This window comes from Mytilus californianus, unplaced genomic scaffold (assembly GCF_021869535.1).
Source record: "Mytilus californianus isolate M0D057914Y unplaced genomic scaffold, xbMytCali1.0.p SCAF_10, whole genome shotgun sequence".
Lineage (NCBI taxonomy): Eukaryota > Metazoa > Mollusca > Bivalvia > Mytilida > Mytilidae > Mytilus > Mytilus californianus.
Genome location: NW_026262582.1, coordinates 12,127,723 through 12,142,176, shown reverse-complemented (window position 1 = coordinate 12,142,176; position 14,454 = coordinate 12,127,723). Strand labels below are relative to the sequence as shown.

The window sequence follows — 14,454 nt, the reverse complement described above, 5'->3', positions numbered from 1 at the left end:
GCTCTTGTAACCTATAGAAAAAAGACATTTTTTTTTAATAAGGCTTTGAAAAATGTTAAAAATAGTCATTTTGCTCGGAAAAAATGTGATACAGCGAGAAATTGGGTCAAATGGACTTTTCATCAACGTGAATTCAAGCTATAGTCTGTTTCCTATTTATGTTGATTTCCATATCTAAATCTAGGGTGGGCTCGAATGTCGACAAAGTATGAAGAGAATAGAACGGTTTTGTGATATCTACTGTTTTTATGGGGAAAAGCATGTGTATATCTTGAATTTGAAGATTCATTTTGGTTTTTAACAATAATGATCGTGACTCAGTTGCTATTCTAGCAAAAAGCTAATTTGGTGAAAATTGACCGAAAGGGTCCCTAAGCAAACACCAACGATTTAGTTAAATTGCAAAGTAGAAAAATTAATCTTGGCATTGAATATTATAGTCCACGAATAGTTTTTCTTGCCAAAGTAGTAATATTATCATATTTTCAAAATTTGGAAAAACTATAGTCTGTTTCAAAAACGTGTTTTTTCAAGAAATGGTTTCATTTAAAGCCATTCTTCAAAATTCGATGTAGCTTTTCCATATCAGAACGGTTTTGTCGACAATATGATCAGTGCTGGGTGGCCTTTGAAAAATAAGGCCAGTAAATAAACTTTATCTTCATGTCTTTTTGAGCAGTACCGTATTTGGTGAAAAAATCAGTTCAAATTTTTGGCCCGATCGGCGGGCAAAAACTAATTCTCAAAATTAAGAGAGTGATCAGATAATGTTTTAAAGACGTGATTTTATCTAGATAGACGCTAGCGCTTCATTTAGCGCGGGCGCTTAATTTTCGGAATTTTTTTTCATTACCGTATAGGTTACAAGAGCGCAATTATTTGTTTACATTTTACCGGCAAGTTTTTTTACCCCAAGATGGTACTCAGAATAGAATCCTATACGGCTTCTGATTGGATGATACAGGATTGGAATTACATTTAATCGAAAGCTTATCCAATTAGGTTTAAAAATTGCAGAAAATCATATTCACATTTTACGAAGTATAGAAAATATCCTCCATTTCTGCACGTCGGAGCCATTAAAAATATGCCTTTTTCATTAAGCGAAAAAAATAGACGATCTTTTTCAACTGCATTTTAAGTCAATTTCTGCCGCATGACCCTATATATTTTTTTAGTTGTAATGCAACACTGGCATTTCTAGTAACAGGAACTGCAATCTGTTTTTCCCTAGTTTGTGTAGTCTTCGAGAAAAAAAAATACGGAACACCAGTGGTACCCTATGGAAAATGCATTACGAATAATTGCGCTCTTGTAACCTATAGAAAAAAGACATTTTTTTTTAATAAGGCTTTGAAAAATGTTAAAAATAGTCATTTTGCTCGGAAAAAATGTGATACAGCGAGAAATTGGGTCAAATGGACTTTTCATCAACGTGAATTCAAGCTATAGTCTGTTTCCTATTTATGTTGATTTCCATATCTAAATCTAGGGTGGGCTCGAATGTCGACAAAGTATGAAGAGAATAGAACGGTTTTGTGATATCTACTGTTTTTATGGGGAAAAGCATGTGTATATCTTGAATTTGAAGATTCATTTTGGTTTTTAACAATAATGATCGTGACTCAGTTGCTATTCTAGCAAAAAGCTAATTTGGTGAAAATTGACCGAAAGGGTCCCTAAGCAAACACCAACGATTTAGTTAAATTGCAAAGTAGAAAAATTAATCTTGGCATTGAATATTATAGTCCACGAATAGTTTTTCTTGCCAAAGTAGTAATATTATCATATTTTCAAAATTTGGAAAAACTATAGTCTGTTTCAAAAACGTGTTTTTTCAAGAAATGGTTTCATTTAAAGCCATTCTTCAAAATTCGATGTAGCTTTTCCATATCAGAACGGTTTTGTCGACAATATGATCAGTGCTGGGTGGCCTTTGAAAAATAAGGCCAGTAAATAAACTTTATCTTCATGTCTTTTTGAGCAGTACCGTATTTGGTGAAAAAATCAGTTCAAATTTTTGGCCCGATCGGCGGGCAAAAACTAATTCTCAAAATTAAGAGAGTGATCAGATAATGTTTTAAAGACGTGATTTTATCTAGATAGACGCTAGCGCTTCATTTAGCGCGGGCGCTTAATTTTCGGAATTTTTTTTTATTACCGTATAGGTTACAAGAGCGCAATTATTTGTTTACATTTTACCGGCAAGTTTTTTTACCCCAAGATGGTACTCAGAATAGAATCCTATACGGCTTCTGATTGGATGATACAGGATTGGAATTACATTTAATCGAAAGCTTATCCAATTAGGTTTAAAAATTGCAGAAAATCATATTCACATTTTACGAAGTATAGAAAATATCCTCCATTTCTGCACGTCGGAGCCATTAAAAATATGCCTTTTTCATTAAGCGAAAAAAATAGACGATCTTTTTCAACTGCATTTTAAGTCAATTTCTGCCGCATGACCCTATATATTTTTTTAGTTGTAATGCAACACTGGCATTTCTAGTAACAGGAACTGCAATCTGTTTTTCCCTAGTTTGTGTAGTCTTCGAGAAAAAAAAATACGGAACACCAGTGGTACCCTATGGAAAATGCATTACGAATAATTGCGCTCTTGTAACCTATAGAAAAAAGACATTTTTTTTTAATAAGGCTTTGAAAAATGTTAAAAATAGTCATTTTGCTCGGAAAAAATGTGATACAGCGAGAAATTGGGTCAAATGGACTTTTCATCAACGTGAATTCAAGCTATAGTCTGTTTCCTATTTATGTTGATTTCCATATCTAAATCTAGGGTGGGCTCGAATGTCGACAAAGTATGAAGAGAATAGAACGGTTTTGTGATATCTACTGTTTTTATGGGGAAAAGCATGTGTATATCTTGAATTTGAAGATTCATTTTGGTTTTTAACAATAATGATCGTGACTCAGTTGCTATTCTAGCAAAAAGCTAATTTGGTGAAAATTGACCGAAAGGGTCCCTAAGCAAACACCAACGATTTAGTTAAATTGCAAAGTAGAAAAATTAATCTTGGCATTGAATATTATAGTCCACGAATAGTTTCTCTTGCCAAAGTAGTAATATTATCATATTTTCAAAATTTGGAAAAACTATAGTCTGTTTCAAAAACGTGTTTTTTCAAGAAATGGTTTCATTTAAAGCCATTCTTCAAAATTCGATGTAGCTTTTCCATATCAGAACGGTTTTGTCGACAATATGATCAGTGCTGGGTGGCCTTTGAAAAATAAGGCCAGTAAATAAACTTTATCTTCATGTCTTTTTGAGCAGTACCGTATTTGGTGAAAAAATCAGTTCAAATTTTTGGCCCGATCGGCGGGCAAAAACTAATTCTCAAAATTAAGAGAGTGATCAGATAATGTTTTAAAGACGTGATTTTATCTAGATAGACGCTAGCGCTTCATTTAGCGCGGGCGCTTAATTTTCGGAATTTTTTTTCATTACCGTATAGGTTACAAGAGCGCAATTATTTGTTTACATTTTACCGGCAAGTTTTTTTACCCCAAGATGGTACTCAGAATAGAATCCTATACGGCTTCTGATTGGATGATACAGGATTGGAATTACATTTAATCGAAAGCTTATCCAATTAGGTTTAAAAATTGCAGAAAATCATATTCACATTTTACGAAGTATAGAAAATATCCTCCATTTCTGCACGTCGGAGCCATTAAAAATATGCCTTTTTCATTAAGCGAAAAAAATAGACGATCTTTTTCAACTGCATTTTAAGTCAATTTCTGCCGCATGACCCTATATATTTTTTTGGTTGTAATGCAACACTGGCATTTCTAGTAACAGGAACTGCAATCTGTTTTTCCCTAGTTTGTGTAGTCTTCGAGAAAAAAAAATACGGAACACCAGTGGTACCCTATGGAAAATGCATTACGAATAATTGCGCTCTTGTAACCTATAGAAAAAAGACATTTTTTTTTAATAAGGCTTTGAAAAATGTTAAAAATAGTCATTTTGCTCGGAAAAAATGTGATACAGCGAGAAATTGGGTCAAATGGACTTTTCATCAACGTGAATTCAAGCTATAGTCTGTTTCCTATTTATGTTGATTTCCATATCTAAATCTAGGGTGGGCTCGAATGTCGACAAAGTATGAAGAGAATAGAACGGTTTTGTGATATCTACTGTTTTTATGGGGAAAAGCATGTGTATATCTTGAATTTGAAGATTCATTTTGGTTTTTAACAATAATGATCGTGACTCAGTTGCTATTCTAGCAAAAAGCTAATTTGGTGAAAATTGACCGAAAGGGTCCCTAAGCAAACACCAACGATTTAGTTAAATTGCAAAGTAGAAAAATTAATCTTGGCATTGAATATTATAGTCCACGAATAGTTTTTCTTGCCAAAGTAGTAATATTATCATATTTTCAAAATTTGGAAAAACTATAGTCTGTTTCAAAAACGTGTTTTTTCAAGAAATGGTTTCATTTAAAGCCATTCTTCAAAATTCGATGTAGCTTTTCCATATCAGAACGGTTTTGTCGACAATATGATCAGTGCTGGGTGGCCTTTGAAAAATAAGGCCAGTAAATAAACTTTATCTTCATGTCTTTTTGAGCAGTACCGTATTTGGTGAAAAAATCAGTTCAAATTTTTGGCCCGATCGGCGGGCAAAAACTAATTCTCAAAATTAAGAGAGTGATCAGATAATGTTTTAAAGACGTGATTTTATCTAGATAGACGCTAGCGCTTCATTTAGCGCGGGCGCTTAATTTTCGGAATTTTTTTTCATTACCGTATAGGTTACAAGAGCGCAATTATTTGTTTACATTTTACCGGCAAGTTTTTTTACCCCAAGATGGTACTCAGAATAGAATCCTATACGGCTTCTGATTGGATGATACAGGATTGGAATTACATTTAATCGAAAGCTTATCCAATTAGGTTTAAAAATTGCAGAAAATCATATTCACATTTTACGAAGTATAGAAAATATCCTCCATTTCTGCACGTCGGAGCCATTAAAAATATGCCTTTTTCATTAAGCGAAAAAAATAGACGATCTTTTTCAACTGCATTTTAAGTCAATTTCTGCCGCATGACCCTATATATTTTTTTGGTTGTAATGCAACACTGGCATTTCTAGTAACAGGAACTGCAATCTGTTTTTCCCTAGTTTGTGTAGTCTTCGAGAAAAAAAAATACGGAACACCAGTGGTACCCTATGGAAAATGCATTACGAATAATTGCGCTCTTGTAACCTATAGAAAAAAGACATTTTTTTTTAATAAGGCTTTGAAAAATGTTAAAAATAGTCATTTTGCTCGGAAAAAATGTGATACAGCGAGAAATTGGGTCAAATGGACTTTTCATCAACGTGAATTCAAGCTATAGTCTGTTTCCTATTTATGTTGATTTCCATATCTAAATCTAGGGTGGGCTCGAATGTCGACAAAGTATGAAGAGAATAGAACGGTTTTGTGATATCTACTGTTTTTATGGGGAAAAGCATGTGTATATCTTGAATTTGAAGATTCATTTTGGTTTTTAACAATAATGATCGTGACTCAGTTGCTATTCTAGCAAAAAGCTAATTTGGTGAAAATTGACCGAAAGGGTCCCTAAGCAAACACCAACGATTTAGTTAAATTGCAAAGTAGAAAAATTAATCTTGGCATTGAATATTATAGTCCACGAATAGTTTCTCTTGCCAAAGTAGTAATATTATCATATTTTCAAAATTTGGAAAAACTATAGTCTGTTTCAAAAACGTGTTTTTTCAAGAAATGGTTTCATTTAAAGCCATTCTTCAAAATTCGATGTAGCTTTTCCATATCAGAACGGTTTTGTCGACAATATGATCAGTGCTGGGTGGCCTTTGAAAAATAAGGCCAGTAAATAAACTTTATCTTCATGTCTTTTTGAGCAGTACCGTATTTGGTGAAAAAATCAGTTCAAATTTTTGGCCCGATCGGCGGGCAAAAACTAATTCTCAAAATTAAGAGAGTGATCAGATAATGTTTTAAAGACGTGATTTTATCTAGATAGACGCTAGCGCTTCATTTAGCGCGGGCGCTTAATTTTCGGAATTTTTTTTCATTACCGTATAGGTTACAAGAGCGCAATTATTTGTTTACATTTTACCGGCAAGTTTTTTTACCCCAAGATGGTACTCAGAATAGAATCCTATACGGCTTCTGATTGGATGATACAGGATTGGAATTACATTTAATCGAAAGCTTATCCAATTAGGTTTAAAAATTGCAGAAAATCATATTCACATTTTACGAAGTATAGAAAATATCCTCCATTTCTGCACGTCGGAGCCATTAAAAATATGCCTTTTTCATTAAGCGAAAAAAATAGACGATCTTTTTCAACTGCATTTTAAGTCAATTTCTGCCGCATGACCCTATATATTTTTTTGGTTGTAATGCAACACTGGCATTTCTAGTAACAGGAACTGCAATCCGTTTTTCCCTAGTTTGTGTAGTCTTCGAGAAAAAAAATACGGAACACCAGTGGTACCCTATGGAAAATGCATTACGAATAATTGCGCTCTTGTAACCATATGTATCGCCTAAGGGTTTAGTAATGATACCACCAGATGTTTGTTTACTATAAGCATATTTTTGTTAAGTATCCAACAAAAATTGACATTTAAAATACAACAGTCTGTGCATCTATTTATTTATTGTTATTATTTTTATTTTTTTTTTATGTTCAAAACTTTGAATTCTCTTATTTTCACTGATTAGTTTATGAAGATGATAATATCAAAATGCTGGACTTTTTGATCGACAATATATTTGTTGAGTTTGGAGGATTGATACTTCAACAGACAGTCGGTATTCCAATGGGTACTAATTGTGCACCCCTACTGGCCAATTTGTTTTTGTACTCGTATGAAGCAGAATTCATTCAGAACCTTCTAAAAGACAAAAAAAAAACACCTTGCGAAATTCTTTAATTTTACTTTCCGATATATTGATGATTTCCTATCATTGAATAACCCATATTTCAGCTAATACTTACATCTCATATATCCCAGTGAACTTGAAATTAAGGATACTACTGATACTAAAATGACTGCTTCATACCTTGATCTCTTCCTCAATATTAACACAGATGGACGACTTCACACTAAAATCTATGACAAACGGGACGATTTCAACTTCCCAATTATCAATTTCCCATTTCTCAGCAGTAATATACCCTCTGCCCCATCGTATGGTGTTTACATATCTCAGTTCATACGTTATGCTCGTGCATGTTCACACTATACGGATTTCATATACAGGAGTGTGCTCCAACAAAGTTATGAGGAGGAAAGATTAAAATGACACTCCGTAAATTTGATTGACATCATCACGAATTGGTTGATCCATACGATGTGTCTGTTTCTTAACTTACTAAGGACATTTTTACCACGTCTTAGATTGTGATTTACCATTGACGTCGTCTGATCTTTTAAGTACCGAACATGACCTATTCCCGAATATGACTGTTTTACTGAGTGTTAATTCGCATTGCTATAAGACGTGTCTCGGTATTTGTTTATCCAGCGTTCATGTATTTAGTTACGAAGTTTTATTTGTAATTCTGATCGGATATTGTTTTGTATCTTATCGTTTGTAGTTGTAATTCTATTTTTTATTTTCTATTCGTATGTAAAAGTAAAGATAATTAATCACACCATTCATTTGTATGATTTTAGTTTAAATCAACTATGAGCACAGGATGGATTTGTTGTACACAGTTTGATTTGGAAGAAAGGCCGACATAGTTAGATAGTGCAGTTCGTTGCACAATTACTAACACAATTCTATAATAATATTTTTGTAATTGTTATAAAATACATCAGATAACATAATTACAAACCTAATCTCTATTTATATCCACTTTTTAGAAATTTACCTGTGACGTCACTTTTTGTGGCGTTGATACATTCGTATATATATATTTCTTATAACCTCGTTTGGTAAAAAATCCGCGAAGTTCCTGTAACCGTTTAGTGACAGATTCCTCATAGGAGCAAATCCGCTTTACTTCTTTACTTTGTGAGCTTGACTGTACAGGGAACTGTTTGTACAGTGTTTGGGGTGACAGTTTTGTGGAGAAAGGTACTGATGTTTATCTGTAGGTTTACAGTAGAGGTCTGTTGACATGACACCGTCCTTTATAGATGTAGTTGTGTCCAAGAAAGTCATTTTAGAGTCGGAAATTTCATGTGTGAATTTAATTGACTGTTAGATCTATTAATGAGTCAAATGGTAGAAATCTTTATTTATCTCCTTACCGGAGTTATTGCCCTTTAATGCCGATTTTTACCAACTTTTTACATTTTTGCCTGTTGCCTTGAAAATTATAATAGATAGATAGAAACTGTAAAAAGCAATTATGATCAGCAAGATAAGATCTACAAATAAGCCGATATTACTAAAATGGTCAGTTGATTCCTTACAGGAGTTAATGCTCTTAAATGATGATTTTTATTTACTTTTGTGTCATTGCCTATTATTTTGAATATTATAATTAAAAAGCAAAAATAGTTAGCACGACAAGATCTGCAAATATGTCAGCATACATGAAATTGTCAGTTGTCTTCTCATAAGAGTTATTGCCCTTAAATGACAATTTTTACCCTTTTTGTGTTTTATGTGAAAACTGTAGAAGATAGAGATAAATTAAACAGAAAAAAATGAACAGCAATACAAGGTCAGCAAAACAGAGAGTTTAGTTATAAATTATACTCTAGTCTACAGTGTTTGAGGGTGTTCATTGCTGAAGATATCTTAGACCTAGGTGAGCGACACAGGTTCTTTTGTGCCTCTAGTTATTGCTGCTTTTAATTTCAACAGAGAACAATAAACTCACACATCACTGCAAGTTCACGACGTCCCCTAACATCGGTGAAAGCGGTAGTCATTGCTACATGTAAATATCGATAATGCTTCCTCACGACTGTTTGTGCAATATTAACAAATTTAAATGTTCAGCATTCTTTTATTAATTAGTAAATAATAGCGCTCCTGCAAATGCTGAATGCCCGTTATTTGTGGAGCTCAACAGACCTCGGCTGTTCTTCAGAATATGGATGTACACTCTATCTCCTTGGTTAAGGGACAGGATTGCGGTTCTCGATGAAGAAGCTATCAAAATAGAGTGACTGCTGCCATCAACGTGAATACTTGTCTTTCTTTGGCCATTAACCATTAAAGTTCCAAAAATGTCCCCAGCTCCGCCTGCGTGAATCGTATAGGTAAACAAGTAAACCCCTGGAACGGGAGCTATAAATGCTCCAAAGTCCTTCACGTATGCATTACCGACATTTGTCAGGATACTATCAAATATGATAGTTGTATCCTCAATGGAAGAATGGTCAAGGCTGTGAGTCAAGATGGCATCGAAAGCTACCTTAACAGTAGATTCGTCTCCATTTGCAAGAAGTATCCCTAAAAATTAAAACAAATTACTTTTAAGACAAATATAAGAAAAGCGTTCCAATGTCCTTTGCCCATGCACATATTTTATATCTTCTAAGGCAATAACTCCAAAATATTTTTTTTGGAACTTGTTCATACATATCCTACACAAATATAGCGGTGAGATTGTTAGAAACCCAATTCCATAAAATATCTATTCCAAAGACTATTTAAAGCAACGGAAAGTTATAATACCGATGGCGTAGGAGTAGACGAAAATAGTAAGTGGGGGTAAATATTTCAAAGTGACAAGCACAAAAATAAAAAAAAAACACATACATGACTGTATAGTCTTCATTTTCATTTTTTTGCCAGAGCTGATGGCAATTTCTTTTAAACTTGAATACTCATTTAACGGCTTTAAGAGAACTTACTATCACGTAATCGGTTGTTATTCTGTCGACGCACCAGGTTTTGCTCCTGTTAAAATTTTGAGTTCATGTGATTCCCTAAGTTTGATTTTTCTTAGCTTGGTTTGTAATCTTAATCGATTTATGAGATTTGAATATCGGTACTGTTGTCTAAATTAAGATGGACAACACAATATTAAGTATTTTTCTGTGCATGTATACATCCCGTACAGTCAAATGGACACTCGGCTCCTGCTGACGCATTTAGAAACTCCAGGTGACCATATTATACAACATTTAACCCTTACTGCATAACAAACTACTTGTTGGAAATGAAGTGATGACGAATAGATGGAAGATAGAAATTGATGAGTAGTGATCTTACACGTGAGCCTAACTTACTTTAAGTCAACAACAAAAATGTAGTTTGATCTGAAATTTAAATACAACTAGAACACACCCGTGAAACTGCGGGTCCGTGACTGAATTTAAGTACCTACGCCTTATTTTCAGCCTTGATTTTTAGTATTCGTATTGTCATTAGATAAATTCATGCTGATTATAAGGTGCAAAATCCTTTCAAAATCCTTCTCTTTGAACGTCCTCGTTTTCTTACTACCGTTCAACCGGAAACTACTTGTAGATATATTTTTTTTTATCATGCAATGATTGAATTTAGTATTGCCAATCCCTGTATAATGACGAAGTTCGGGTGTGATTATGACCCGTGTACATCGCAAATCTCAACTACACCGTTTGGCGGTGCGCCTGACAGACGCAGAACGTACAGATTAGGTAACAGGTAACATGTGGCATGTATACTATTGGTATCGGTATCGGATTCGACCCGGAACTGGTTAATTATTGGCAATATTAATTATGTGGAAAACAAAAGGGCCTGGAATGGTGTAATTTTTAATCAACACCATTGTCCTATATTAGTCATATATAAAGTTGAATTCTATAATTCGTCGCTTTTACATCATGCCGGCGAACAAATTGGACCTCGTTATTTTAGTATTATATATGCTTGTTTTGGATCAAGACCTTATTTTTCAACCCTTCAAGTTCACTTCGTCAGTAATCAGAGCATATGAATTTTTTTTTCACAGATACAGCAATTCATTTACATTATGACGGTACATGATCTTTATCATTTGATAAGTTAAGTCCATATTCTAAATATTTTTATGTGATATGTTTCCTGTTTAAGAATACTTGAGTTACTCACACATATTTCTTTTGTGTGTTTTTGTTTTGTTTTGTTTTTTATGATAGACTGGGTGTTAAGTTTGTACTTAGATGTTTTTTTTTTGTTATCATTTTTTTGAAGGGCAGGGTTTTTTAATTTCTTTTCTTTTCAACTTGAGATTTCGGTACTCTCTTTTATTTCTGGTATATGAAATATGTCCGATTAAAAAAATACGTTGGGCATTTCTTTTTATTAATTAATTTTATATTTGTAATATTTTGTCAGCAACATTTGATATAAACAATCCTCTACTACTAAAAAATTTAACTAGACACATCAATTCGTTTTGCTAGAATTTAGTGATTACTAAAGTAAAGTTTTTAAAGGAATACGTGTTTAAATTTCCTTACAAGCTTATACAAGAAACCAAGAAAAAAAGGTTCACATAACCAAAAAACAGATTAAATTTATATTTATCAATGTTTCAACTTACCATTAGAAACGACATATACATGCATTTGGGTATATACACGGCTTCTTTTGCATGTGTAATTTATATTCTTATTTTGTACTAAAACTTAACAGTACTGAAAACGCACATAAATAATATAGTAGGCTTGAGGAACCTTGAAATTATGTCACTGTTTTTGTATTAGAATTTTAAAGTAACAGATTTATACTGTTAATGTGCAGAACATTTCAACCCGGTACAAGAGGTTTGTACCAGTACACTACTTTTATATCATCGCACTTTCAATTAAATTTCCTAAGAAGTTTAATATAGACATTGTACCTTCAGATATTAAGCTACAAAACGGAGGTACAAACTTGTACTTCAAATTTGTAGTACACATTTGGAAATGTTAAACTATTGTACAAAATTACAGAGTTATCGAAATCGTTTTTCCCTGGTGGTCCTTGAAGAAAATCAGCTTGTCCTCACTTTTATTTCTATTGCAAAATACCAAAATTGTGTCAATCCTTTGAAAATTTTGGTGGTCAAAACCTTCGGACCACCAATTTTCGAGAGCTCTGAAATTAGTAAAAAAGTTCGAAAGTACTATAGTATTTAGGTACATTTTCAGTAATGCAAAACAGTTATTATACTATTACTAAAAGAGTACATGTGCAAAAGTAGCTGTAAACATCAGGAGTCCCTCCCTTTGTATTCCTTAGAAAACGAGCTGCCCCCCTCCCCACCCCCCAAAAAAATCCTTATCCTTAATAGGAAGTTAGCTATCTATTTATGACTTTGAAAGAAAGGTTATGACGATACTTATCAAAAACCAGTCATGACCGGATTTTTTCATCGTGTTCATAATGAACTCTTGCTTTCTATGTTTAATTGTATGTGGGCATGACTTGATATGTATGTTTTGTTTGTTGTGCTTTTGTTCTGTCGGTTTTAAAAGCTCTTCAGAGCTTATGTTTGTAATTGTATTGCTTATACCGACTCTAAATAAAGCTTTATGTCTATAATATATATTCCAGACCTTCTTGTAGGAGGTATACACATAAAATGGTTTTATACTTGTCCAAAATATGGTTTATATCGTACCCTTATTTAAATTAGAGGTTACAACTCTGTTATTTTACATGTTACAGTTAGTGGAAAATTGACAAATAGACTGCTTACTTGGGTCGAAAAACTTTGAGTCTACTTTAATAAATTCACGGTTCTAAACTCGGGGCGATTCATAGCTTGACATAAAAAGTTGTTTTGTTTCGTATAACCGTATGTTGATCTTTGGATATCTTTTTGTTCTTTTCATAAAAATAAGAAGGTGCGGTATGATTGCTAATGGGACAACGATCCACCAGAGTCTCAACAGGCAATGATATGAACCGCTACAGGTCATCGTATGGCTTTTAACAATGAGCAAATCCCACCCGGCTTGCAAGCTATGCAAGGCCCCGACAAGACAAACAAACAACAGTTCAAACTAGAAAGCTATTGGCCTGATTTATGTACAAAACAACAAACAAAAACCAAAATAAACTATGCAGCAACACACTACAAACACTGAATTCGAGCTCCTGACTTGGTACAAGCACATACAGAATGAGGGGAGGATAGGTTAAACATATTTGGACCCAACATGTTGTTGCTTTTTCGCTTCTGTATACCCCACATCTTCTATACTGGTCTGACATAAAATACATAAATACGAAATTGTTCCTCCCTCTTTGAGTGAAAATGTACAACAAAAAAACTAATTCTATAAAAGAAATTAGTCAGAACTACTTGAACGGTATGAAGTCGATGTTAGGTTCATGTCAATGATAAAAATAACCAAAAGTACCGAAACTACTTACTTCTTTGTGAATCTTTCGTATGATTATAACACCGATTTATCTCCTCTTTCAATTGATGAATTTCTTTCTGCATTTTTTCCTGTGTTTCCCTCATTCGTTCCACAGTCTGAACTAGCCTCTCTATCATTTCATCATCTACTGCCACTGCTAAAGAAAATAAAAATAACGTGAAAACAATTACACATATGACACCGAACTTCATGTCTTCTTCGGTACGACAGATCTTTAAAAGCACAGTAAAACCAAACTAATTCTAGCTTCTGTTCGACCAGCTACTTTGTAGCATACAGTTGTTTACAAGTATAACGTGTAATAAATTTACATAACAATTTCAATTGCAAAACTGCAGAAAAATATTAAATTGTTTTTTTAAGAAAAATGGCCGAAAAAGGGTTTTCTATTCTTAAAAGATTATTTTGTATGGCTTTCACTGTAGAGTTCTATGTTATCTATACTTGTACGAATATAGAAGTCTAAGCTACGTCACATTATTTGTCTGTATGCATGAATATAAGGAGATACAGGTTATCCTAAATGAGACAGTAATGAGGATGAAAAATTTTGTCCTGCTTTTTTTTTAGTTGTAATCTCTGTCCTGCCCTTTTTTTTTACTAGTTTATCCTGAATTTTTTTACACAAATTGTCATCCTGCCTTTTTTTTTTACCAAGTTGCTCATCCTGCCTTTTTTTTTACTCAAAACTCCTGTCCTGCCTATTTTTTTTCAAATTTCATCCTAGCCCCCCCCCCCCCCCCCCCCTATAAAAATCAAATGGTAGCTCCCTTACACGTCGAAGCACAGCGAAATCAGAGATCTTTTAATAAGATTGAGTAAGCAAGGTAAAGAACGGCATAGACACATATACAAAATTTCTTATTAAAAAAGAATTGAAAATTATATACCGTGATTTGGTCAGTTTAATAGAACCTGGTCAACAAAACTGCTTTAAATCCAATTAACATTTTGCTGTGAAAATTGGTTTTTGGTGCTAAACACCAAAGGAGGATATTAAAATGTTACTTGTTTGTCAATATTATAGTATTCCAAATTTTGTTTAATAATAATAAACTGTTATCACAGAGATATATCTCGCCTTTTTGTAATTTTGATAATGCAAATGTTGAAATTAA

General features: G+C 33.4%; 1 protein-coding gene across 1 annotated transcript in view; it reads right to left on the bottom strand.

Annotated features, from left to right (window-relative positions):
- Positions 1 to 8,889: 8,889 nt before the first annotated feature.
- Positions 8,890 to 14,454, bottom strand: part of LOC127717619 (uncharacterized) — a 54,977-nt gene continuing 49,412 nt past the window's right edge. The window contains exons 4-5 of the mRNA XM_052223339.1: positions 13,326 to 13,472; positions 8,890 to 9,437 (exon numbers count right to left, since the gene is read on the bottom strand). Of these exons, the coding sequence (XP_052079299.1) occupies positions 8,992 to 9,437; positions 13,326 to 13,472 (593 nt within the window). The 3' untranslated portion in view covers positions 8,890 to 8,991. The remainder of the gene's footprint in view (positions 9,438 to 13,325; positions 13,473 to 14,454) is intronic.